This window comes from Siniperca chuatsi, linkage group LG6 (assembly GCF_020085105.1).
Source record: "Siniperca chuatsi isolate FFG_IHB_CAS linkage group LG6, ASM2008510v1, whole genome shotgun sequence".
NCBI lineage: Eukaryota > Metazoa > Chordata > Actinopteri > Centrarchiformes > Sinipercidae > Siniperca > Siniperca chuatsi.
In genome coordinates, this window is record NC_058047.1 from 3672446 (window position 1) to 3699417 (window position 26972).

At 41.7% G+C, this 26972-nt stretch overlaps 2 protein-coding genes and 2 long non-coding RNA genes across 4 annotated transcripts; 1 reads left to right on the forward strand and 3 right to left on the reverse strand.

Annotated features, from left to right (window-relative positions):
- Window positions 1-702: 702 nt before the first annotated feature.
- LOC122877657 (solute carrier family 22 member 23) lies at window positions 703-24378 on the forward strand. The gene is made up of 10 exons (XM_044199508.1): window positions 703-2580; window positions 4508-4611; window positions 6735-6889; window positions 17628-17814; window positions 18089-18216; window positions 19034-19136; window positions 19357-19583; window positions 20794-20826; window positions 21042-21165; window positions 22356-24378. The coding sequence occupies exons 1-10, from the start codon at window positions 2152-2154 to the stop codon at window positions 22774-22776; spliced, it is 1911 nt and encodes a 636-aa protein (XP_044055443.1). The 5' UTR covers window positions 703-2151; the 3' UTR covers window positions 22777-24378.
- Window positions 9151-17621, reverse strand: LOC122877662. Its single transcript, XR_006378302.1, has 2 exons — window positions 12463-17621; window positions 9151-10675 (listed from the first exon to the last, which is right to left on the reverse strand). It is a non-coding gene; the product is annotated as an uncharacterized LOC122877662 (long non-coding RNA).
- On the reverse strand, window positions 18223-22356 carry LOC122877661. Its single transcript, XR_006378301.1, has 4 exons — window positions 22221-22356; window positions 21018-21171; window positions 19728-19827; window positions 18223-19101 (listed from the first exon to the last, which is right to left on the reverse strand). It is a non-coding gene; the product is annotated as an uncharacterized LOC122877661 (long non-coding RNA).
- Window positions 24260-26775, reverse strand: psmg4 (proteasome (prosome, macropain) assembly chaperone 4). The gene is made up of 3 exons (XM_044199512.1): window positions 26484-26775; window positions 25480-25555; window positions 24260-24658 (listed from the first exon to the last, which is right to left on the reverse strand). The coding sequence occupies exons 1-3, from the start codon at window positions 26658-26660 to the stop codon at window positions 24537-24539; spliced, it is 375 nt and encodes a 124-aa protein (XP_044055447.1). The 5' UTR covers window positions 26661-26775; the 3' UTR covers window positions 24260-24536.
- Window positions 26776-26972: the final 197 nt, after the last annotated feature.

Below are 26972 nucleotides of genomic sequence, written 5' to 3' on the forward strand. Positions count from 1 at the left end.
ATTAAACAAATGAGATATGATTTGTTAATTAATGAGCTTTAAAGGTGCTGGTGAGTGCTTTTGAACTTTGGACAGAGCCAGGCTAATTGTTTCCCCCTGCGTCCAGTCTTTATGCTAAGCTAGGCTAATCGCCTCTCAGCTGTAACACCTTACACAAATACACATGACTGATATTCATCTTCTCATCTAACTCTCGGAAAGAAATTTCCTAAAATGTTGAAAGGTTCCTTTAGAGCGGCTGTGTGTAGCATCTGAACATAAATAAATCATTACCATGTTGATTTGGATATATTAGTAAAATTACCATCTAATTAAATGATTGCTGACAGTGACATTTAATTCAATGTAGCCTAATTTGATTTAATTGAATTTAATTGAAGTAGTTTTACTTATTTAAACTGGTGTGTGTGTGTGTGTGTGTGTGTGTGCGTGTCTGTTTAGAGCCCCAAGAATGCCTGAGCCTCCTCTGGTATGTGCTATAATATGGGTGTGGTTGGCAGACTGTAACAGATGACACACACACAACCTCCTCAGCTTATTCTCAGCCGCCTCCTCCTCGATCTTAAACCTTAATAAGTCTCTGAGGAGGGAGAGGAGCGGGGTGGGGTGAGGAAGGAGGTGAGAGATGAGTGAGAGCTGAGCACAAGTTGTCACCTCTCCGTGACTCTGTCAGCCGCACCCTGAATATCAGCTCCATGTCACCCGCAAGCATCAGGAGTTTGCTGTCAGGTTAATAAGACTATATCTCCACCAACACACACACACGTCTTCTCACATTATCCTGGCTGCAGGCCTCTCCGATGCCAAGGGAAAATGTGTCACTCACTTGGATCTCAAGGTCACTCACACTCAGCTGCAGCCACATCAACACCCACAACCTTTGCATCCGTTTAAAGACGTTTGAATCTCACTTCCTTGCTTCTTTGCACCTTTGGCAATCCAGCTGTGTGAGCTGTGGTTTATTGTCTGTCTTGTTAATGTGCTGAAAATCTAATTAATGGAGACAAATGATGTAAAGACGCGTATCGTGATCGTTTGAGGCCCCCTTGCGGCTGACAGGTAGCACATCATCCGAAAACCCGAACATCCTCCTATTGTCTCCTCAAACCAGTAACTAATGCTGCCTATTTATATGACGGTTATGAAAAAAAAAAAATCACATGACGCAAAACAGCCTCCGTGGGACGTTCAGCTAACGCACCACCACCAACCGCCTTAAAACCTGCAGCAATGTCTCCACTTGATGATTTTATCATAAATCATATTCAATCGATGGGGAACGTGAATGATTGAATAATCCTAACAAGCTTGATATTCAGTGGAGAGGGCAGAGGCTGCACAAAGGGGATCATTGTTGCCTGCAGATGCCCGTCAGTGGTGCAGTCGCCCTTTGAAGGCTCTCCAATCGCAGCGCATAGCGCGACCGAGGGAGGGCGGGGTTTGCTCCCCCCCCCCATCTCTGCTCCAAGCCCCGCTTTGGCACCATGTCCCATTGACTAGACGGCGACGAACCAAGCAGCATATTCCACCACGTCTCTGAACTCAACACCATCAAAGTGGACTGGTGAGGACTGGGAGCTCGGATATTCCGGAATTGAGAAACTAAGTGATGCGCACCTCCAGGAGGTCACAGTTTGGACAGGTATGAGACCTGTGGCGCTCATGGATGAGGGACCAGCAGATGTTTAGTGGATCCCATTGTGGATGTATCTCCATATTCCACTTCTACACTACCAGCAGGCCTGGCCCAATTCAGCTCCACATGGATGGATCCTGCTGTAGGAGCTGTACTCATGGAATACAAAGCCCATGCTGGTGAGCATGCCTGCCTGTCTGAGTCCACTCCTCTCCGGGAGCCTCTCCACAGACCTCTCCTCCTGACACAGCCTCTCTACTCGGACATCCCCATGTCGCTTCGAGTCCCCTCGCCATGAGGACGACTGCTCGGTGATTCGGTGCCTCTGCACGCCTGCACGGACCGGATACCCCCATTTTCGGATCGGGCTTTTGTTGGCTAAACATAGGATTTATCTGCGCTGTGGGCTTTCTTTGTGTCAAAGGGCTTAACGCAGAGTGCGCGGACGGCAACAGAGCGGGGGCTTTGCTTCACCCGCTGTTGCGCCCAGCTGCTCTCTTTTTGGCCGGGCCGTGATGGCAGCCGGCCGGCCGGAGGCGCAGGACCACCCGCCCGAGAACGGCTTCACCCCGCTGGAGCACCCAGTGCCCCGGCTGCTACCGCACATCGACGGCTCGGTTCTGCCGTCTCTGGGGGGCTTTGGGAAACATCAGAAGCAGCTCGTGGTCCTGACCTGGATACCGGCATTGTTCATCGGCTTTAGTCAGTTTTCGGATTATTTTCTCCTGGCGCAGCCTAATGGCACGTGCGTGCAACCCCTCGCGAACCAGAGTAACTGGACCGCGGCAACCCCGCCGGTCACCGTCACCAGTGGCGTACCCGCGCTGCAACTCAAAGGAAACGGCTCTAGGGAGGGATACGGCGACGGCAGCGGTATGCTGTGCGCCTGCAAGGAGTGGAGGCTGGAGCTGCAGACGGGACTTAGTCAGAATGTGGTTACCAAGGTAACGATTGAGCACCAGATAGACCCACAGTGTTATCTCCACGACACAGAAGAAAGCTCTCTGTTCACCATCATCATCATCCTCACCACACTGTGACTTCATCATCACTGCCAGTCTCAGTTTAGTGCAGAGCAGAGCCTGATACACAAGTACCAACGCAGCTGATTGACACGTTACCCACTGACCTCAATATGAGAGGACTTGTGTGTGTGTGTGTGTGTTGAGCTCAAAGACAGTAGCTGATGTGTGTGTTGGGCTAGGTGATATGGTTGGGGTCAGTAGGCCTATCACATTTATATAGGATTTCAAAATATGGAAAATTAATACCAAATCACATAAAATAATCAAATTGATGTTCACTTCAATGAACTGTGTTCCACTGTTATGCATTACATCACACAAAACACTGGCTGGATTACCATCTGGGCAAAGTGGGCAACTGTCCCAGAGCCAGAGAACTAGGGATGCACCGATAAACCCTTTTCTCTCCCGATACTGATTCTGATATCTCACCTCAGTGTATCTGCAGATGCCGATAGAATACCGATCCGACAAACTGAATGGCCTGCTGTAACTACGTAAATGTAAATAGTGGAAACCCTGAAAGTTTTAATGACATTGAAGAAGGAACTGTATTTAATGTGATCAAGTCTGGCTGATATACCGATCTGCTCGATAAGGATCGGTGAATCCCTGCCCAGAACTCCAGGGACCCTGAAAGCTCCAGATTTACTGTGTTTTAAGTGGTTTGTGCTAAGTGAGAATTTATTTGGAGTATGCCATACTAAAGCTCTGACATAATAAAGGCCTTCATGTGCCTTATAAACCTAACTAGGAGGAAGGTCCCTGTGTCAAAATCCAGTTTTAAAACCTTCATTATTTCAGTTTTGTGCTTATACGTTGCATATTCTTAAACTAATGTGTTTAATCACATTACAGCAGAGCCAATCTGAAGCCAGGTCTAGCAAAGATAAACTGTACATGTTGTAGAGAGAGTGGAAGGAACAGGGGGACCCCTAGCAGGTCAATCCTGCCGTACACTTGTGCAAAATACCAAACTTTAATAATTGATTTTTGCTTGGAATCTAATTTAGGTGACAGAATTTTGTAAAATGTTCAAATTGTATGGGCCTATCATCACAATACCATAGCACTGAAAGTCAACAACCAGCGCTGTTGAGTTGTCACCCAGCTCTGGCATGTTTGCATGAATGATATCTGTTTTCTCAGATAACGTTGGTGCTAATAGTCCGTACATAATAAACCCATACAGACTGAGTTCTCCACATCACCACCGGCCATTTCACGACCAAAACCATCAATCATAACCAATAATCATCTCCTTCTATTCTCTCCTCTTTGCTCCCCTACACAGTCGGAGGCTCAGCGGGGAGTTGTGTAAATCATTGTAAAACACCAACACTACTTTACACACACAGCTGAGTCGGCTTGCTGGGCTCTCAAAGATACTCTCAGGGTCATGCACAAATATAGAGTGCACATCGTGCTTCCACATGTGTCCTTGGCTGAGTTTCAGATGCTGAGCGCTGCAGCGGTGTGTGCACTGACCCATGGGCTTAGAGGAAAGAGTGGAAAGCTATTGATTTCTGTTATTATAGACACGCACCCACATTCACACACATGCTGCTCTTTCTCCCTCTCACACACATACACACTTGTGTTTTCTCTTTAGCACATTTGAATATTTCTAAAGCATCCGTAGCATGTTTGCACACTCATCAACCGTCATGAATTATCAAACCAGTGACAGACTGCTGATGAGATGAGAATGTCTTTTTGTTTCTGTGCAGCGTTCACAGTGAAACTGCTCAGATGCTGATGTTTAATTCCCCTTTATCTTGTTGTGGGTGGTTTTCTCTGAAAAGTTGACTAATGTTCCTCTCTCCGTCTTTGTCTCTGGTTTTAGTGGAACCTGGTGTGTGACTCAGCCTGGAAGGTGCACATTGCCAAGTTCTCTTTGCTGGTGGGCTCCATATTTGGCTACCTAGTGATGGGTGTCATGGCTGACTGGTAAGCTGCCTGTTTTATGTCTGTTTTGAGGCCTCTATACAGCTTCTGTTAGTTAACTCTAAAAGATCCATTCATCTAAATTACAAAAAAAACTATTTTCTCACTTACATGTACGGGTATCTAACCATGCAGATAGATTTGGTTTTATTTGTATAAGTTGTGAGATATTTGTCTCTAAGACGTCTGCCTTCACCCCAAAACAATGGAAATGAATGGAGATTTGTTTATGCGCTTAAAACCTTGAAAAAGTTTACAACCATGATAGTGGGTCTATGAGGCTTTACTTTGGCACAGTGACGCGTAGAGCTAAATGCTAACATCCGCATGCTAACATGCTCACAATAACGATGCTAACAGGCTTTAGCAAGTATAATGTTTACCATGTTCACCGTCTTACTTTAAAGCGTGTTAGTATGCTAGCATTTGCTAATTAATGTCATCATTTTTGGAGGTATTTGGTCATAAACCAAAGTATTGGACAAATTTTAATTTTGACCTGATGATGGCGCTAGATTTAAAGTCAGGGAATCATCAAAGTTATTTCAATTCATCCTGTGGCGCACATGAATGTCTGTACCAAATTTCATGGAAATCTACCCAAAATTGCTGAGACATTTCACTCTGAATCAAAAATGTGTGACAGTCTAGTGGATGTGGATATATTTAACTGCATAAGTAAAAGCTTTGACCTGCTGGTGGCGCTAGAGGAAATATCAAAGGATCAACTCTTCAGGAGTTTCCTCTGGGGACCATGAATATCTGTACCAAATATCATGGCAATCCATCTGATATTTGTTGACATATTTCAGTCTGGACCGATTGGCCAACCGACATCTCTAAAACTTCAACAGCAACAACTCTTTCCAGAAACAATGGGCCTCATGCAAGAACATTTTTGTATTCTGCTCCTAAATTTCTCTTACTTTTTTCTGTGAGCCTTGTTCGCACAAGTGTTCCAAGTCGTATTTACCAAACTCTCTCAACCGGACAAACTTGTCGTAAATCGCTCGTTTCAGCCTGATGAATGTCACCTGTTCACGAGGAGGTGCGTGCTTGTTAGATTTCATCATTAGCGTCATCTACGTTCCTAAAATTGCCATATAAGGCTGCCGGTTTCCCTCCGTCTGCGGGCAAGCTTCACTCACAAAAACACTTCCAAAGAGTAAAAAGAAGACGTTCACACCACAGAGCTTCAAGTCCTGCTGTCAGAAATCAACAGACATAAAGATAACAAGTTTTACAGTATCAGTAGGCATGTTAGATGACACGTATCAATTAGAAAATATTAATAGCACAGCTGTCAACGACATGTCATCAGAGCAGAGCCGCACTGTGACAGATACTATATAAAGAGTGAATGGTTTGACATGAAGTTAGATGCTAAAAAATGTCCTTGTAAAGCGAAGTGGTCCATGACTAATATGAGAGGTGTCGTATGTGCCACTTCAGAACAAATCAGTTCGTACGAGTGGTTCTTGCATGAGGCCCAGTGTCTCGATTAGTCTGGCTAATCCACAGACCTTCCTGTCAACAGGGACAATTTCTTTGGTAGAAAGTTCTTCCAATAAAAACTGTCCAGGAGGTACCAGGAGATTGTTTTCAGACAGACATGTTGCTATTAAATTATTTAAATTAGTTGTTTTTTTTTAAAGCTGTGAGCACCGCAAATGAAATTTCATTCACCAGTTGGTGCGGAGGCAGAAATCGTAGGGACATCTTAAAACATGGACAATTAAAACCAAATCCATCTGCATGGCTAAGTGAGAAAATATGTTTATTTGTAATTGGGTGAACTGACCCTTTAAGTCACGCTGTTGTTAGTTAAATTCACTTTGGGCACGTTTGCAGCCAGTGATCCACCTGTGCTGCATCGTGGGAAAAAAGTCCTTGCATTGTGTTTGGGATCTGTAACCATGGAAACAATGTAAAGAAATGTGCGGGCCAAGGAGGCCTCAGCTCTGACCTGACCCATTGACCTAAAGTCCACAGAGTCTGAAAGAAACAATGACTGGAATGGTCTCTTTCATCCGACTGCACATCAAAAGCTTCATTTGTGTCTCAGTGTGTGACAGTTTTAAACACTTTGCTACGTCTTTCTCCTTCTGCTTCTATCTGTTTCTAAGGTTTGGTCGACACCCAGTGTTGATTCTCTCGGTGCTTTTCATGCTGGTGTTTGGTCTGAGTGTTGCCTTTTCTGTAAACGTCACCATGTTCAGCACCTTGCGCTTCTTTGAGGGTTTCTGCTTGGCGGGCCTCGCTCTCTCCCTCTACGTGCTCAGTAAGTATATGCTTTCACATCCTCATGCCTGTCTGCTTTTTTTATTTCTGCTTGCCAGCTCCTGTATTTCCTCATACTTGCCCTGTCCTTCATTGTGTTTTATTTAATCTAAGCATTAATGCCTGAGAAGTATGGATCCCAGGCAGGGACGTAGAAGAAAACATTTTAGATGGGAGAAAAAAGATCTACTTTTGCATTCTCTCGCAAAACCTTTGAGAAATATTTTGTTTTTGTCTCGCCAGTAACAACAACAATCCCTGCAAACTGACCAGAAATTCCAATAACCTAAACTTTATCCACACATTACCATATTAAATGTTTTCACCTTGAATATTGTTATTATCAACTGTTGTTTGGGTGTTTAGGATACCCTGTACCTTCATCTGCTTTTTAAAAAATGTTACAGTTTGTTTTTTTATAATTTAAATTTCCAGTTTATTTAGTTATTAGTTTCCAATATTTGTTTGGTCAGACAGTCTTCTTGATAAAGGTGGTGGACTGTAAAAACACCAGGGACTACAGATGGAAATGAGATTTTAGCTGTATCTGGTGCAAATAAATGTATTGTGAATTGTCAGTAAAATGAAATAAATAAATCAGGGACAATGATGGAAGTAAGTCCAGGGCTTTGTCATTCCATCACTGACAAAGTCTGATAGCCCATATTTTACAGTATATTAAAGTGTTGTCAAGAAACTAAAACCAAACTAAAAAACCATCCTTTAATCCATAGAAATGTAAGAAAAATGAATATAGGCGTTCAAACGTAGCCTACAGTTGTGACATTATGAGTTACTCTTTGATGATTGTTGGCAAAATACCTCCCCTGACCTGTACTGTATCCTCACGTTGTCATTTAGTGTTTAGCTATATTGTCAGTCCATCAGCCTCTACAGTTTATAATAATGCAAATTGTTGTATTTTCATTATTTTTGGGACACCAATTAGTAGTGAAAAGCCAAAGTGAAACCACAATGTATTGCTCGCACTGGCATGCTGGTAGAACTTTTTGGGAGCTGTAGTTTTTTTAACTCTGTTAAAATCACTTGGAGTTTGAATACTAATAGCAAGTGCTGTTGTAGAGACTCATTTATCTTATATGGAATATAGATAGTAAACCCGTTTCATTGTTTCAGAAAGATTAATGGAAGATGCTCAATGAGAGATTGATCAGAGTCACTGAAGCTAGTGGAACAGCAGCTAATGTGGACTTCAGCTGTGTTTAGGTGTCTTCAATTATATGTTGATTACATACCAAATTACAGTACTTTCAAGTTAATTTAACAATTTAACATTATCTGCCCTTAATTCTTAAGGGTTGTGGTGCAAATCGGTGCAGAAAATTCGCAAAAGGTTTTGTCCGAGAACACAACAGTGGGTCTGTTTTCCCCTCCCCATCTAAAATATTTTCCTCTATGTCCCTTCTGTAGCTCTACATAATAGCACGTGGCCAAGGTAAACCTTAAACCAAACTGGCTGATAGCATTTTAATTTTTCCAGAGAATGCCCCCACCCCCCCTGCATTCCCCACTGTCCCCTCTCCCTGCTGCTGTCCCCCTCTTTCTCACCGTCTGTAGGTCTTTTCTCTTTCAGGCCAGTAGATTTGTCATACATTATGTGTGAAGCGAGGGCGGACTTTGAGCTTGGGCGGTGGGGCTGGTTTTGTCCCTCTCAGCAGGGACTCCTGATAAATCTCTGCTGAACTGCTTCTAAACACAAACAAACAAAATGGACGCCTCCGAGCCGAGAGACTCCTGAGAGTTAAATTTAATCTGAGATGTACAAAGGCAAACAAAACACAAATAATGTTGTGTTTTGTGGCCCTTTAAAGGAGCAGTGTGTAGGATTTAGTGGCATCTAGCAGAGAAATTGCATTTTGCAACCATTTGAATACCGCTCGCCTCACTCTCCCGTTCCAAGCGTGTAGGAGAAACTACGGTGCACGCGAAAATTGAACGGCCCTATCTAGAGCCAGTGTTTGGTTTGTCCGTTCTGGGCTACTGTAGAAACATGGTGGTGCAACATGGTGACCTCCGTGGAAGGGGAGATAAAAACGGCTTATTCTAAAGGAACAAAAACACAACGATTCTTATTTTCAGGTGATTATACACTAATGAAAACATACTTATAAATATTATATTCCATTTCTGCCAATGGCTTTTCCTAATACCTTAAAGTCCAAGTCACATTTATACCTATCTTATATGATGGGTATAAGATGAAGACAACACTGTAACAGAAGTGTATCTGGAGTCATAAAGGGATATTCGGATGAATATTATTGATTACCACAGAGAAATGGGTCATTACAAAGAATAAAATGTGCAATAAATATTGTTACAGCCGGGGGCGTAAATCCAACATCAACCACAAAAAAAATTGGCATCAATCAGTACTAACAAAATAGAACTAGAAACATTGTCTAGAATTCTTAAAAGAATATCAAAAGTATTAGTATCTGGATAACAAATCATTTTCTAACAATAAGTGTCATTTGAACACTGAATGACTGAAGTAAAAAATACTCTCAGTGGTCAAAATAGCACTACAGCATCCATTAAATTAGTATTTAATTACTTGGAAGGCGTTCGTGTCTGTTGGCTTTTTTAGGCACTGACCAATATTGAGATTTAACTTGTAATTACTTTTCTTTAAATTTGAACTGCATTTATGTATTAAACAAGATATGTTTGCTGGTACAAGCTTCTACATGAACAGATTTAGATCATATAATGCAGTCGCTTGTTTAGGTCATTCCAGAGGTCTTGATTTTTCATATTTCAATTTTTTTGAAACCAGTCTGTCAGAGAAAAACTTGACCAAATATTTATTAGGATATTACATACATGGTATATTTGACATCAGTCAATAATATTTTAATATAATCATGACATTCAACCTTAATCTGTATTGTTAACAACCAGGTCAGGTATATCGGAGCTGTCAGAAAATTCAGATTTTCTCAGTAATTATGGAAACGTCAAGATGACATGAGTGTATTTAAGGTCAGTCAGCAAAAGTATGTTTGTATGTGTGTATATTGGCTGATGAAGCTCTTTTTAAAATTTCGGTTTCTCCCATGGTGGTAAAAACTGCAGCTTGGCCAATTTATCTTGTTCTCATGGTTTCTTCTCAGCATTTTCACATACTTGACATCACTGTAAATCCAGTGCACATTTCCTCCTCTCCCTTTGTATCTGTCTCTACAGTTTGCATATTCAGGTCACACACACGACACAATTTTTTCTACTGTTATTACAGTATGTTTGCCAAACAAAAATACCTGTAATGGGAGGCAATTTTTCTATTGTGTGCTAAGTATTGACAGTGATGGGATAAGCAACTCTGTGTGTGTGTGTGTGTGTGTCTGCTGTTTGCGTAAGACAACAGATTGTATGCATACACTTTGAAGTGCAACACAAAAGGGGTTTTGTGTGAGTTTGTGTAAGGTGTAGATGAATACAGTAGGAGAAACAGTCGGCTCGCTGCCACAGAATGACTCGCTTTGAAGTAAACTCACAGTATGACAGCAGATAATAGACACTGCCATCCCATTAACAGTAAAAAAAACAAAACATGTAGAATAACAGCACACAGCATATCATGAAGACATTTGAAGCTTCCAATAAACACATCCTCAAAGGCTGAATACATACTGTACATATGAGCGCTGAGGAAATGCAACCCAGTTTGCAGAGATGCAGAGTAGACACTGAATATGAAACTTCTTATTACTGTACCTTTTTTCTCTTTGTATTGTTTGCCAAGAGAGGTGCAAGAGTCACCCTGCAGGACAGAAACAGTGCTGGCGATCAGTATTTTGGCAGTGACATATTGTTTTGTTGTGTTGGCTCCGTAGTCAAGTACATTGGATTTAAAATGAAAACACGGCTATGAGGTTCAAGTGCTGACACTTGACTCGCAGCTCTTTTTAAACACAGTCTCTCAATTTTACGACAATGTAGCAGGACAGTGATCCTAAGCATACCAACAAGGCAACCAAGGAGATGAACTGTGTATCCCTTTTTATACATAGTCTCTCAGTTTTCAGGGGCCAATAGTAATTGTAGGATAAAATTAAATGGAGTCTTCATGTTGGGAAATTCAGGTTTATTACAACAATGGCTAATTTTAGTAGTTTTAAACCATTATTCCTATCAGTAATAATAAGTATATGAATGTGTAGGTGAATGTTGACATGTTGTGTAAAGCACCTTGAATGGTAGACTAGAAAGGTGCTATATAAATGCAGTCCATTTACCATTTACCAGAGTGCTCAGGGTTGCATGGCTGTAAGATCTGGGCTGAGATCTGGGAATGCGGCGACATCGCTAAAAACATGTCCTACAGGGCAAGAAACACGAGCATTCAGAGAATCCCACAGGTTGTAAACAAGCCAGCAGTTTAGCCCATCTTATTTGGAAGAGAAAACAAAGGTGAACAGTAGATTTTCCAAACTGTCCATTTTAAACATCCATCGCAGTTAACAGATCGACCTCCTTGTTCGACTTTACGTATCATAGTTGTGCGTTGTCACACAGCTTTCTTGTGCAATGAGGGATTTTCCAGGCCAGTTTCACATCTTGCTTGTTTCAGGGGTTTTTGTCTTCCATCTGATCTTCAGCAGGTGAAACACATGATCAGTTGGGCTGAGGTCACAGGACTGACTTGGCCAGTCAAAAACATGTTACTGTTTGGCCTTAAAAAATCCTTGGCTGCCTTGTCTGTATGTTAAGTATCATTATCCTGCTGCATTATGCTAAAATTGGAGGGCTGCGTATAAAAAGGGCCAGAAGTTTATACCCATTATAGATGTAAACACCCTCAAATTAAAGCTGAAAGCACTTTAACATCAGTCACTGTTTCATTTCAAATCAAACATGCAGAAATACAGAGCCAACATTATCAAAACATATTACTTTCCTAAAACTGTTCTGTAATGTAAAGTTTAAACACAGCAGAGGCATATTTTTGTAGAGTGTTTTAACCTGCTGAGTGCTAAATAGGCTGCAGCGGGAAGCAGATCAGATAGAGAAACGCAAAAACACGCATGTAGCACACATATACTGTATTATGGATGATTGTACAGTAAGTATGCATGTGTACGTGCTGTGGTTACACTGTTCCATCTGTATCTCTGTGCCTTATCTCCCCACAGAAAGACTCTTTCTGCCTTTTCTTTCCCTCCTTTCTCCCTCTGTCACTGTAAATGCAGAGCTGAATTTCTGTTTCTAAATCCAGCAGCTCTCTGGCCCTTTATATTTTCACTCTATGCTTCCCTCGACTCTCCTCTGTCCCTTTCACCCCATCCTCCTCCTTCTCGCTCTCTCACTCCCATTTTGTTTTACACCCTCACTTTCTCACTTTCTCATTTTCTCGAGGCTCATTTGAAATCTCTCATCATTCGGTTATCTCTCTGCAGCACGCAGCGCATAATAAACTCCACTGGAGCTGCCAGCAGAAGCTGTAGTTTGCTCTGCTAATATAAATGTGTTGATGTGTGTGTGTTTTGTTCATATTTGGTTGTTGCACCAATGCTGCACGGGTTTATTAGTTTGTAATTTAGCACCTACCTCTGAGCCGTCCTCTGGGAGCTGTAAGGAAAGAGCTTCCGTCTCCTCACACCCTTCTCCTTGTTTGTCTCTACATTTGAGGACAACATACTGTACGCAATCCCACTTTGCGCTCATGTCTGTCATTAGCCAAACTCATCTGGAAAATATTATTATGTTAATACAAATATTGTTTGGACAAGAAAGTATTTAAAGACAAACCATTAAGGAATGCTCCACTGAAAAGCTGTCTTTTGAGTTTTAAATACTCTTCCTGTGTTGGCTTGAAAGTTGCTCCTTCAACAGTTACAATGGCAATTCAAAGTCAGGGAAAAAGAAGCATCAAACGTCCATCAAAACCTCTCAAACCACCACATAATCCACATCAATAATCACTGCTTTACCAAAAAATGATAACTATGCTACTTCCTGTGGAGCTTCAGAACTGAGGAGGTGATGGTGGGACACAGAGGTAGAGAGAGTATTTAGCTCTGTTGTGGAGAAACTATGAGTGTTTGGAACAGAGTTACAGATCTGAGACTTGAGACTTGACTTGGACTTAACGGCTGAGAGATTTGATATAGTGGGTGTACAGACCGAAAACAGCCCAGTGTTTAAAAAAAAAAAAAAAAAGGCAAGGAGCTGCGATGGTGGGAGAGTGTTGTTTCAGGTACCAGTGAGACAAATAAATATGATCCAGGAAGTCCAGTTTAAGTGTTAGATCCATGAGTGTGAAGGCTCATCAGATGCCAAAACATTGCAACAATTATGGTTGAGTTATTGGTGTTTTTTAAGTTATTACGACAGCTATCATTTAATCTTTTGTTGCAATGATCGGCAGGTGAACAGGATAAATATGGCATTCATGTTACAAAATAATCTACCAGGAATGTGCACTTACGAATATTTGATTGGCAACTGCAGTGCCTTTCTGGATGATGTTGCATTGCCTTCCGGGGACAGCTGAGCAAAGGTCAACATTTTTGCTGAAGCCCTCTGCGTTGGTACCCCCATTCCATCGACAGACTGGCTTATTCAAATTAATAACATTTTTCAGAGCCACATTTCAAGACATACAGGAAGTGAGCATTTGGGTACTGAAAAGACAGATTTTCGGTGAATGAGGTTTGCATGGACCCAAAGTAATTAGGCTGCAGTTGCTTTTACACCAGTAAGACAAGGTTTATATCTTTGCCTCTTCCTCTCTGTCTCTGCTCCATAGAGACTAGTAGGTAATGACAAAAACACGCAGTATGTGCGGCTGTGTGTGTGTTGTTGTGAGCTTGGGGGATGACTGCTGCTGACTCAGCTGGGGAGAAGAACTGTCCTGTCATGCTGTGCCCTTGTCAAGCCTTCTGTTTCCCATCCCTGCCCCTCTATGACGTCATCCACCTAAGGCAGCAACAAAAGATTCTTTTCATGACTGATTCCTTTTGTTTAGTCGATAAAATGCCAGAAAACAGTGAAAAATGCTCAGCATAAGTTTCCGGAGCCGATGGTAACATCTTCAAATTGCTTGTTTTGTCTTACCATCGGTCAAATCTCAAAGGTATTCAATTTATAATAATATAAAACAGAAAAACAGCAAATCCTCACATTTGAAAAGCTGGTACTAGCTAATGTTTGCCGTTTTTATCCATGCTAGTAGCATGGCTCTAGGGTTGTAAATGCCGGTCTATAGGTCAGTTGGTTGGTCTAGCACTTTGGTCCAGATGGAAATAGATGAATTGCTGTGAAATTAGGTACAGACAATCGTGTCCCCATTAGGATGAATTGTAAAAACTTTCGTGATCCTCTGACTTCTCAGGCGCCACCAGAAGATCAAAATCTTATACAGACAAAACAATTATTTGATAAGTCATTAATTCTATGTCAAAATCCCAATTTTTCACAAATACTATTTCCTATGCCCAATGTGATGTCTTCCAAATGCTTGTTTTGTCCGACCAACAGTCCAAACCCTAAAGAGAGCCAGTTTACTATCACATTTGGTAAAGAAGAGCCGCAAATCCTCACATTGGAGAAGCAGTTTCGCTTGAAAAATTACTTAAACAATTACTCGATTAACAAAACAATTGGCAATTAATTTTCAGCCAATCAACTAATTGTTTCAGCTCTAATCTCAACATTTACCATATGGATTACCATATTGACTGAAATATCTTACTGAGTGCAACACTATGAATGCCTTCCAGGAAAGAAAATGTCTGCCGTGATCCCCTATTTAAATGATATCACGTCTCCCCCCTCTCTATGAAGTCTCTTTCCGAAGTGGTTGGACAGCACGTCGTCAGAACTAGTTCTGATTGAGTATAATTAATTAAAGTCTATAAATGACTTTAATTAATTATCAAACTTATCTGCGATTATTTTTTTTGTGGCTCGACTAATCAATATATTTGCTAATCATTTCAGCACTACATTTCTCCCTCTCCCCAAATCTAAATCTAAAGTGCATATCACCATCTGCACCCTCCCTTTACATCCACATCATACACACACAAACACAGCCTGTGGTTCTCCCTCTGAACTCATGCTGTTGGAAAGCCAATTGTCTCTCCACCCGGTTCTCATGCCCCAGGCAAGGTTAGCAAGGGAGCAGCAGACAACAGAAAGTGTGTGTGGTGGTGCTGTCAGCCATTTGTCATCAAAGATTAGTTTGGCCATTAGATCAGCTGCTTTTTGTTGCCCTCTCTTTGTTTTTAGCCTCCCTTTCTTTCCATTATAGTTGTTGTTTTCCTCACCCTCTGCAACTGTTCTCTTTCAGATGTAAAGACAGTGGAGAAGCTGCTTGGTGAAAGGAGGAGGAATGAGGAGGGGGGGAAGGGGGTAAGGAGGGTGGGTAGAGGTGGGGGATGGTGGCTTTACAAAGGGTGAGGGAGCCACTTCAGCCCTGATGGGCAAGAGGGAAGAGTGGGCAGGAGGGGGGTGAGGGAGGATCAGCCCACGGGGGGGAGTGAGATAATCAGCACAAGGAGAACCATTCTCCCAGTCAGCTGGAACAAAAGGTCCTTGCCAGCGCATATGTATGTGTGTACGTGTGTGTGTGTGTGTGTTGATATCCCAGTAGATCAGTGGGATCAGAAACCTCCCTTAAGAGTTGGGGAGTGGTTTTTGTTTTGCGAGGTAGGTTTAGGGATGCATTACCTTTGCTGAGCTACAGTTGATTTCTCTAGTCTGTGTGTGTGTGTGTGTGTGTGTGTGTGTGTGTCTGTGTGTGTGTGTGTGTCTCACACACACACACGCTGATCCATGCCTATTGACTGCTGTGGACACGGTGCTGTGTTGTTTATCAGAACAGACAGGCGACGAGACAGCAGTGGTGGAAAGTAACTAAATACTAGTTACTTGCTGCAGATAAAGGTTTCACATACAAAACATTAATTATCGAATAATATATGAAGCATTTTTATATATCAAACTACCTAATTGTACAAGCAGCTACAACATTTAAATGCAATAATATAAGATATATAAAAAATATAATACTACTTAAAGCTGTATTCATTATTCTTTGGCCACTTGGGGGTGGCGTAACAAGTTGAAAACACAACACTGGAATAAAGTTGTCATGGCTAATGTGTTAGCAAGTTGCTTATTTACACATCAAGCAGACATGGAGCAACATTATCATCCCATTGGAGTTGAGTTTGTGTCCACCTGATGAATCCAGTCCAGTATAACACATCCAGCACACACAGAGCAACATTAGCATTCATTTGGAGCCATGAGCGACCCCTTTCCTTTTAGACTTCCATCCATTGTTTATACAAAAATATTGATTTGATTGTGAAGCTTTAAAGGATAATTCAGGTTCATTACAACAGGGAATTTCAAGGGAAAGAGAAGATAAACTGTTAACAGACCAACTTCCTGGGTCCGCTATGACCTACCATACTCGTGTTGCACACACAGTTTTCCTGTGCAATGAGGTGTTACCAACATTTCAGGTGCAGGTGCATTCACTTTCAGTTTGATCCCAGTAAAGTGGTTTAGGTAATCTGGTTACTGTCACACTCGCTACTCATGTTTCTTGCCTCGTTTGATCGTAACAAAACAGAATTCACCTTTAAGTAAAAATTTGAGCATGTAACTTGTACACTGTGGCATTACTACTTTTATTCAAGTAAAAGGTCTAAATACTTTTTACACCAATGGCTCTGTCATTCTCCTTTGATGCATAAAGACAGGGTGAAGAGAGAGAGGGGCAGACAGGCAGGTTAAGGATTATGGGTCAGTGTAATTTCCTTCATCTGTTTTGGTTCCTGCAGGGAAGGTTTTTGAAGATTAACTCTAAAACTATTCGTCTGGAGCTGAAGACAACAGAGATGAAGGGATTTTGTTTTTTTATTCTAACTGAATCATTTTCCTGTCTTTCTCTTATCTGAAAGTCTTTGTCATCTTTCTTTCTGTATTTCTTTGTTTTTCTTTCCTTCCCTCCGCCTTTCTCCAAGGGTTTCTCTCTGCCTCCCTCTTGTTACTCTTTATTATCATTCCTGCAGTGATTCCACTGGTGAATGGAGGGACTTTTTCATGTCCTTTGGGGAGAAAAGTCATTTGTATTCTGCCCCACTCTTTCTAATTTCTCCTCTCCCTCCCGTTCCCTTTCCTCCCCCTCTTTCTCTGCTCCACAGTAAAAAGTGATGGCACATAACGCCAGGTTAGCGAGTCTCCCCCCTCCCTCCCTCCTCACCCACCCACAATGGTCACCTTCAAAAAGACCTTGCCATATGGGCCAGGCCATCTGGACTGTACCATGTTGCAGTCAGTAGGGGAGGGGACGGGAGCCCAGTCAGAGGGAAATTAAGGGGCGGTTACAGTGAAACGCTCACCGAGCAGCAGAACCCTCTCAAAAGCCTTGACGTGTAGTCCATCCTAAGTTCATAAAGAGGTCTGGTGTTAAACTAGTGAGTTCTCCTGGGAAGGGTCAGTAATAGTCCTCAATAATTCAGAGAGGAAATTCAATACTGGCCCCACCATTAAACAAACACACACATCACACTCTTCCAGGCCATTAAGGCTGCTGCTTAGTTTATGATGGTAATCACATCCACAGACACATCCACACACATACAGCTTATACATAATTTACATGTCTCCACTGGTGCACCAACAATACAAGAATCTATATTTTATGTGAAACTAAATATTTCTCTTTCTCTCCTCTCTCTGTGTCTTCCTTTTAGGGATCGAGCTTTGTTTGCCAGCCTGGCGTTTCTCCATGACCATGGTGGCCAGTTTTCTGATGGTGGGCGGGCAGCTACTGATGCCAGGGGTGGCCGCTCTGTGCCGCAATTGGCCAGACCGGGATGACTGGCAGGTCCTGCAGATTGTCATAATCAGCCCTTTCGTTCTGATGCTGCCCTACGTCTGGTGAGTCCCACCCTCTGAGGAAATCCACAGCGGGAGGGGGGGACGGGACAGATTCTTGTAGCGCTGAGCCAGGCGACGGCTTGTACAGTACACACTGCACTACACAGTACTGAGCACACTCTGCTTCTACTAACAAACAATACTCTCTTTCTCCTGTCATTTGTCTTCTTCCCCCTTCTGTTTCTTCTTCTTGCTTTCACAACACATTCTGTTCTCATCCTTCTGTGTCTGCTCTCTTCATGTCCTTCCCATTCCTCTTTCTCTCACTCTGCAGGATTTTTCCTGAGTCGTTGCGCTGGCTGCTGGCCACCCAGCACTACAAGCGGTCCAAAGCCATGATGCTGCGCATCGCCAGAAAGAACCAGGTTGACATGACAACCGAGCCGAGTGGAGTTCTTACAGGTGAGGACGATTTCAGGAGGGACATGATCCAAAATCCATCTCACTATGAATTTATACTTTCTTTTGCTTCATTCGCTTCATAATGCAATTTTAATTCATCATCAATGTTATGTTGCAGCTGCTTCTTGGTGTGTGATGAAATGGACATGCAACAAACACAAAGACACCGACTCACATACAAAGAGTCAAAGATTTCCGTTTCATGTGTGCAAACATGTTGTAGTTTTCAAGCAGCATTTCCCAACTGCTTATATGATGAAATGCAATTGCAAACACACAAACACATATCATCTGTCAGTTGTTTTGTGATTCATCATTTCAATTCAAATTCAATTCAGTTTTATCTATTTAGCGCCAATTCATAACAGAAGTGATCTCATTGCACTTTTCCTATAGAGCAGGTCTAGACCGTACTCTTTATAATATTATTTACAGAGACCCAACAAATCATTCATTATAAACTATTGATAAATGACTTAAACAATTAATGGATTATTAAAAAAGTTGATAATTAATTGTCTTGCAACCATGCAGTCCTTAAAGAATTGACATGTTGATTTCCTTCACCTAGATCTCTCCTCTCTCTACCACTGACACCTCTTCCTCCCCCTGTCTTGGTGATTGATTCATTGTTTCTGCCTCTCCCAGTGGCCAAACAGACGGACAGATGATGAGAATGGGCAAAGGGATGTGCTATATCTATCTAAAGGCCCCACAGCACATTAGCTTGTCTGTGCTAAAGGTCCCTTAGCGGCCGGCCTCTCATTACTTTCTGAAAGGAAAGGTCTCAAGGTGTGCGTTTCATGTTTCCTACCAGAGCTGGAGCAGGAGCTGCACAAGAAACCCCAGAGGACCTGCATTGTCAAGATGATGAGCACCAGGAACCTGTGGAAAAACATTGTGGTGCTGTGTGTCAACTCGTAAGTGTGTCACATTTGTGGCTGCGCTTTGCACTTATTTTAAAACAAAGCCAACATCCGTTGTGTTGAGAGAGCATAAATTACACATGAGCTCGTCCCCCAGAGAAATTAAGGCATGTATGTGTGAGTGTAAACCTCACTCGCCCCATGGCAGATGCATGTCTCCGGTACCACCTGCCTGTCCTCTTTCTTATTGATTGTTTGTGTGCTGTTTGTGCAGGCTGACAGGTTACGGGATCCACCACTGCTTCGCCCGCAGTATGATGGACCCGGAGGCCCAGCCCACCGCTTTGTGCCACGCTGACTATTACACTATGGCTGGCATCGCCGTGGCAACCTGCCTGGCGCTTTGCCCCGCGGTGGGGTTGATGGGTCGGCGTGGAGGGCTGCTCACCTTCATGATCATAACAGCCCTGGCATCGCTACTACAGCTGGGTTTACTCAACTGTGAGTAATCACACAGAAAAATACACAGCAGGACTAGCTGACTGTTCGCTAAGTCCAGCAGCCCTTAGTTACTGTTGCTCCACCTGTCAAGCTTTGCATTCTAGTGTTGCATATATGCAGTTTACAATGATAAAACTCACTCACTCAATTTGTTGGAATTTTTGGAACAATGGGTCTTCCATTTCAGACACAAGTAGATAAAAGCAGCTTCTCATTTTCAGCTGGCGGTCATTGATTTTGACGCCTGAAAGACACACAAATATGAGATTTTGATTAGTTGTATTTTCAAACAATATGTATCTGTTTTATGAGAGCAATGTTTCAAGCACGAGAAGTAACCAATGAGTTTAGCAAATATATAAGCCAGTAGCAGGACAGAGCTGTTTACCTAAACGCTGATATAACGTTAGCATCATCCAGGATCAGCTCCCAGTGGATTTGTCAGTCCTGAACAAGGCTTTTTCTAATACCCCACTAATACGTGTAGCTAATGTTATGCTATCCCTTGGCCTTGAAAGTAATGATAGGTTACAATCTAGTTAGCCAGGCATGCTAACATTAGCATCTTATCTCAGAGCTCAAAAACACACTGTTACTCCATAACCTTACACTTTCGCTCTTGTGTTTTTTTTGTTTTAGAAAGGCAAGAAAAAAACCTCCAAACGGTTTGGATGGTGGATTTGTGGGTTTGGAAGTATCATTCTTACTAGCGCCCCGTGCACTTCATTAATAGGCATGCTGAGAATGCCCCGAAGCTTTGACACACCTGCTGTGCATAGTTACGTTTCTTAAGCTATAATTGAACAGTTGCTGTTCTGGGAAAGGTTTAGCCAAAGTTCAAGTCAGAAAAATCAGCTCATAAAGTTATGAGAAACCATCTTGGACACACATTACATAGAAAAAAGTTGACATTCAACAGCAAACTGAGCTGTACTCGCACATTTTGCATGCCATTCCTGTGTCATTAAAACAGTACAGACAGCAGTTCAACTCTCAGTCTAATAGGAGCCTCCCCTCATTCTCCCTTTTTTGACCTACATATGCAGTACAGTAGTCATTATTTCAGGCTTCAGCGGTAAACTGTTCAGAGTTCTCCTCAAGGCTCTTTTATTCTGCTTGTTTTGAGTCAGCACTGTGCTGCCCTTCGTGCTAGTGACTAATGACATGTTCTCCTCTCCTCTATCCTCCAATGCTCGCTAATGGAATCCAGTGATTGGGAAGTATAGCCTTCGCCATGACACAGGTACAGCTACAGTTTGGTGATTTGTGATATAAAATGATTCACTAAAATAGTAAATTACTCTTTTGAGCAGAGGGTTAGGCTGTAATCTAATTTTAAGGTTCTCGTGCCATATTCTTATCTAATTTGTGTCTCTGGCCTTATGTTAAATTAGCTGTTGTTTGTGTTTCATGTTGGGTGTTCCTGATACTTACGTTTTCTTGTCCTCCTCTGGGCAGTTCTGCGAGACACTCTGAACAGGAAATTCTCGGTGGCCTTCTCCATCATCGGCATGTTCTCCTCTCATGCAGTCAGCACACTCAGTATATTCTTTTGTGCTGAAATCACTCCTACTGTCATCAGGTGAGCCTGGATGGTCATAAACACATAATACAACACTTAGGGGAGCCTTCTTACTTTTCATTACACCCATAAATACCGTGTGTGAGTTATCCTTATTATATTGAGTAATGATGACAGAGGAGAGTCGCACTCAATGCTGAGAACTCACTTTATTTACCGAAGATAAGAAGACAAAATATTTTCAGCCATCTGGCCTTCATCAGTGTCACAACTACGCAGTATAGATGCCCCTTAAATGGCAAAACCACAGGGGATGCCTTTAAGGTAATTGGCATTGGCAAAAATGATCCAAATGAGTTGCTGTGATACGCTGTGAGGTATACAGATTTCAAATAGGAGAGAATCAGAACTCGGTATCGGCAGATCAGTATTGGGAAAGAAAAAGTTGGATTGGTGTATCTCTAAAAAAAGTCTTTGGAAAACCATTTTGCAGTCTCTTTAAGTTTAACTGACAGTGTGATTCCAAAGTCACAGTTTAACTGTCTGTCGGCACACATAAATGTATTTTTTCCGGTTAGTACAAAATGGTAACGTACATTCATTTCTTGTGTACTAACTGCAAAAACTGTAAACTTTGATAATTTCTACATAGTCCATACAGTAAATTATTACAATGTATGGAATCTCTTGTTCTCATGTTGCTTATTGGCTCCATCTTGTGGTGCAGTTTTGACTGACAGGTGAGTACGGACTTTACGCACATAAAGAGCTCGGTATGCTTCAAACGAACTGGTTTGTACGAAGTGTCGTCCCGAGGTGTCTAAGGGCAGGGTTCCCACCAGTTTTGTTTAGTCCTTTGGTGCGGTTCGTTTGGGTCGGGGTGAACGCCGGCCTCGAACTCTGGTGCTGACCAAACATCGGACTGCTGTCAAGTGAACTCTGGAGCGGTTCACCAGTCGAACCAATCACAGGAAGCTTACCATTGGATGTTTCATTTTATTGGTTAAAAAACGTTTTCTCTTCCTGTTTTGGTGACTGGTGAACTAATAGCGTGTTTGCTACAAAAATGACAAAACTTTGTGATTTTTGCATGTTTGCAATTTTGGCCCTCTTACCTTAGTGAGGTTTCAGACCTTTGTTGACAGTTCATCAAGCACTTCATTTGATGCCTTAAGAGCTCCTGTTGTTGTTTTAGTCACGCCAGACTACCTTGATAATGAATCTACTACACTTTCTCTCTCTCTGTGCAGGGGTGGAGGGCTGGGCCTGGTCCTGGCCAGCGCCGGCTTCGGCATGCTCACCGCACCCATCATGGAGCTCCACAACCAGAAGGGCTACTTCCTGCATCACGTGATCTTCGCCTGCTGCACCCTGCTGTGCATCATCTGTCTGCTGCTGCTGCCTGAGCCGCGGGGCCAGCCGCTGCCGGAGAGCCTGGCTGACGGAGAGACCTTCACCCGTCAGACCCTGCTCCATCCAGGAGAGCAGCACCTCCTTCTCGCCAAGAGTGACGGGGACTACTCCCGTGTCCACGACACACCGTTACACCTCACAGCCACTGGGGGCGCTACAGTGGCAGTAGCCACCGCTCTGGCAGCGGTACGTGCCACATACGCCCTGGCGACCGGTGGGGAGGTTATTGGAAATCGTGCCATAGCCAATGGGGTGTGAGCATCATAGCAATAGTCTGCTACTGTGCTATTAATGGCTCAAGCATTAACCTGACTGAATTGTCTCTGAAAAACTTTCAAGGGAAAAAAGAATCGTTCGGACGAACCAGATGAACTCTTGTAATGGTGAGGTTTGAGATGGTGACGATAGTAAATTTTTTGTTTGTCGTGACTATGATTCATTCAGGAGTTGCCAAAAAATATTGTACTGGACTAAAGTTATCTGAAGTCAGTGTGTGTTAAATAATATGAAAGTCTTCAGTGGTGTTGGTAATTTTCTTGCACTGCTGTCTGCTCTGTCAAGAACGATTTCCAGGTAAAACAGCAGACGCAGGCAAGTGAAGCAGCAAAGTAGAGCAGACTAGCTTTCAATAATGTGTGCTCTGTGAGTTTTCTGTTTGTAGTTTTTACTCGTTGAGAGGATTTCACTGCATCTTATAATTCTTTATAAGTTATTTTGCACTAAATGTCAGAGACACAATCAAGTGTTTGTGATTTTCAGCCAACACATTGGAGATCCAGGTATTGGCTAAACCACTACCACTCTTTTTGCATGAAAGGGCACAAATTGTTTTACATGTTTTTTTCTTCGTAACTGTGGTCCCTCTACTAGAAGTCCAATGTGGCACTTTATCCTCAGAGGTGAGGTCAGTGTAGACCCTGAATTTTAAAGAAAGCATTACTACTGTTGGTGTGGGTGTATGATGGTTGTCTGACGTGACAAACAGCCGGAGACCTTGGCAGACTGTATGTGTAGCCTATAGAGACTGTGGGTAATGCTAAACAAATCTGAGAGTTGAACAGACATTAGAGTGACCAGTCAGTGTACTACTGTATGTCTTATGACGCATCTCAGCATTTAAATGGCTTTATCATGATGGCTCTGTTTTTTTGTTTTTTTTTTAAAACAAAACAGAGAATGTAATTTAAGAAAACCAGTATTTATTTTGTCATGCTGCCTAGGGAAATTTGTTGCTTGAAATACCTCCTTAATTAGCTAATATTTCCACACCACCTCTCACTCCTTGTTCTCTGTACTGTGGTAATGTTGTAATCCTGCTCCTAGGATGTGTAACTCTAGCCAGAAAGCAAAATATTTTACAGTTTTTTGAAATAAACATTTGTGAAGTTTAGAATAGAGCAGCGTAGTCTGCATAGACCTGGACTAGTTGTGATTAGTGTACATTTATACACTTTACTATGTAGGTACCCCCTAGGACTGCATAAAAATGTAAGGTATGTATACATGTGCCATTCAGTCATAATGTGTGGACCATCAACCTTACTTTTATAGGATATAAGCACATTGAATAGACCATTTTTGTCCAAATGTACCTGAATCCACAGATCCAAACATCCGCCATTTTTTAAATCATATTTACTACACAGCACGTATTTTGAACACCGTGTATGGTTTGCTAGTTTGTATGTTTTCAACAGTTAAACACTCAGAGAAAAAGAAAAAAAAATAACTTAACCACTAATGCTGTTTTCTCAGTGTTATTTTTTTAATATGATGCATTTGTACAAAAAGCCATAGGCCTACATGTTTTGATAATAAACCACTTAATTTATTATGTCAATAAAAGAACACCTGATGTGACCGTTTGTGGTTATTGTGTGGGAGTACGATTACAGTATCGGAAGGAGTATGTTAAGTCCAAACGAGAACAGGAGAAGCACCTGCTACTTTATATTGCCCTTCTTCCTGCATGTCCACAGTTCTACACAAAAGAGAGCTCAATGAACCATCAAATGTGTTCAAAAGTGTTCAGGGTGAAGCTCCAGCTCCTTTTTAATCCTGTTCTCCACCAAAAGGCCGAGGTTGGAGTCTGTCATCGGAAGACTGTAACTCACAAAGACTTGCTTTTTGGTCTTCTTTGCTGCAAAACAGACAGAAACAGACGATTATTTCACTTTTAGTTTAGATAACACACAAAATGGTTTGCGATAGTATACAATTACACTAAAGTCATCCGTCTTGGAAGTTGCTGAGATTCGAGATAAATGTTTGCTCTCTGCCACTATTTTGAGGTTAATGGACCTTGTCAGTGTTTTTGCATGCTTTGGCCTATTTACTACAATGTCTATTTTTCAATACCAACCATTTTCCACAGCGTACCATAGGATTTTTGTGTGTTTTTCGCACATTTCAAGAAGCCACTGGTTTTAATTAAATTTGGGGTGGTATGAATTTCAAGTGAAGACTTGAAACTCACTTGACTGTAACCTATCATGGTGAACATCATTATCGCTTTTATTTTTGTCAAACTTGTGTTAGTTATCGTTTTATGGTTACACGGTAGAGACTCTCTAAATCAATTTGCACTTGCAACTGCATTAACACACACACACACACACACACACACACTCAGACAACACTAAAAGCAGACATGATGTTTACTGTGAGGATGATCTAAATAAAGCAAGTTTCAAGACTCTGCATATTATGTACTGGAATGAATGGATCGAAGGTAGGCAAAACAAATTCAAAAATCTGAAATGCCAACACCAGGATTTGGAGAATTGTTAGCAGTAAAGTTGATAAGTGATTTCTGGCAAATTGGCTAAAACATACAAACACATCTTTAATATCCACAAATAATAATCACATGATAGCAGAAAGGAGCTTTTCAGCTTTTTAAATAATTAATTATAAACTATCTACATTAACAGCAATAGACATAAATTCATGCACCATTACCTAATCTCTGTGCCAAGGAATTTGGAGCAGTATTGGATGGGTCCCCCATGACTAATGTAGATAAAGGCATTGAATCCTGCAGACAAAAAGAAAACAACAGTTAGCTCTGACATCTAAAATCATGTTTTACTTTCTTAATATCTATCAGTCCAGGTGTTCCCAAAGGTTTTCACACTAAAGGCAATAGATCCCAAACACAGTTTTGATCTTTTTTCTTGATCGAGGACAGCTTTGTTGTCTCTTTGCTTTGTGGTTTAGGCAGAGGATGTCAGGGAAAACTGTACTGTACTTGAGGCAGCAAATGTATTATATTTTGCCTACTAAGGATGCTTCCGTGCACCAGGGCTCACTGAATTGTTTGGTGAGTATACAAATGATGTGAATACAATGCTATGGCCTTTTTACAGTCACCAGATCTCAACCCAGTTTCACATCAGTGGAAGACAACGCACTTCATGTTGGTTTTTCCTGTAATTTGTCTTTTAATAATTACTGTGTGGACTAAAACTGTGGAACAGCCTGCCCATAAATATCCAACAAGTAACTTAATCAAATTCCTTCAAGAAACACCTTTTCAATCTTGCTGTTGAGTAGTTTTATTTTGCTGCCTTGCCCTTTTTATTGAATCTTACTGAAATGTTTTATTTTCTACCCTATTTAATTGTATTTCAGATAGTTTGTTTTCAACCTTTTAATCTGGTTAACATTTTTAATGCAATGTTATGCAAAGCACTTTGAGCTGCATCCTGTGTTTTGAAGTTGCTATACAAATAAAGTTTATTATTGTGATTTGAGTGAACTAACCCTTTAGGCCTTCATCAAATCAGTCCTGTCCTGTTACACTACCGAAAATATCTGTAATAAATCAAAATACCTTGGGGCTCACGTTAGAACCAAATGGAGCCCATATGAAAACCCTGTCTTTTTTAAATCCCTAAATTATATTACATTTGCATCAAAAGGAAACCACTCAGTTAAGTTGGCTCGTGTTTAATGTTACTTACATATTTGCTGCTCATCGAGACCGCCAGGTTGGACAGGACGGGAGTCGAACCGACCCACAGGAGGAACCCGCCGCTGAGCTTCATCACGTGAAAGTGTACGACCTGCTCCAAAATCTTCTCCGAAAAATTGTGCACCGTAATGACATCAAACACCGCTCCGTTTTGTGTTTCGTTCATTTTGTTTAACTCTAACTAGCTAGCTAGCTGTGACTAGCAACCACTTGCACTCGTGCTAGCTGTAAACAGAAACAGCTACTTCCTGGTTAAAGAAAAATGGCAGACCAAAGCAATCGATCATCAGTGTTCTGATGTGCAGCACAAGCACAACTGATCTTGACCTAAAAAAAAGACACCATGTAAACGTCAATTAAACATTAAATATAAATCAACATTTAAAGTAACTTAGGCACCACTTTAATAAAGGATTGTAAGTTGTTGTAAGTTTATTAATGCTAATAAATGATTCTCAAAGTGAAATCATTAACATTA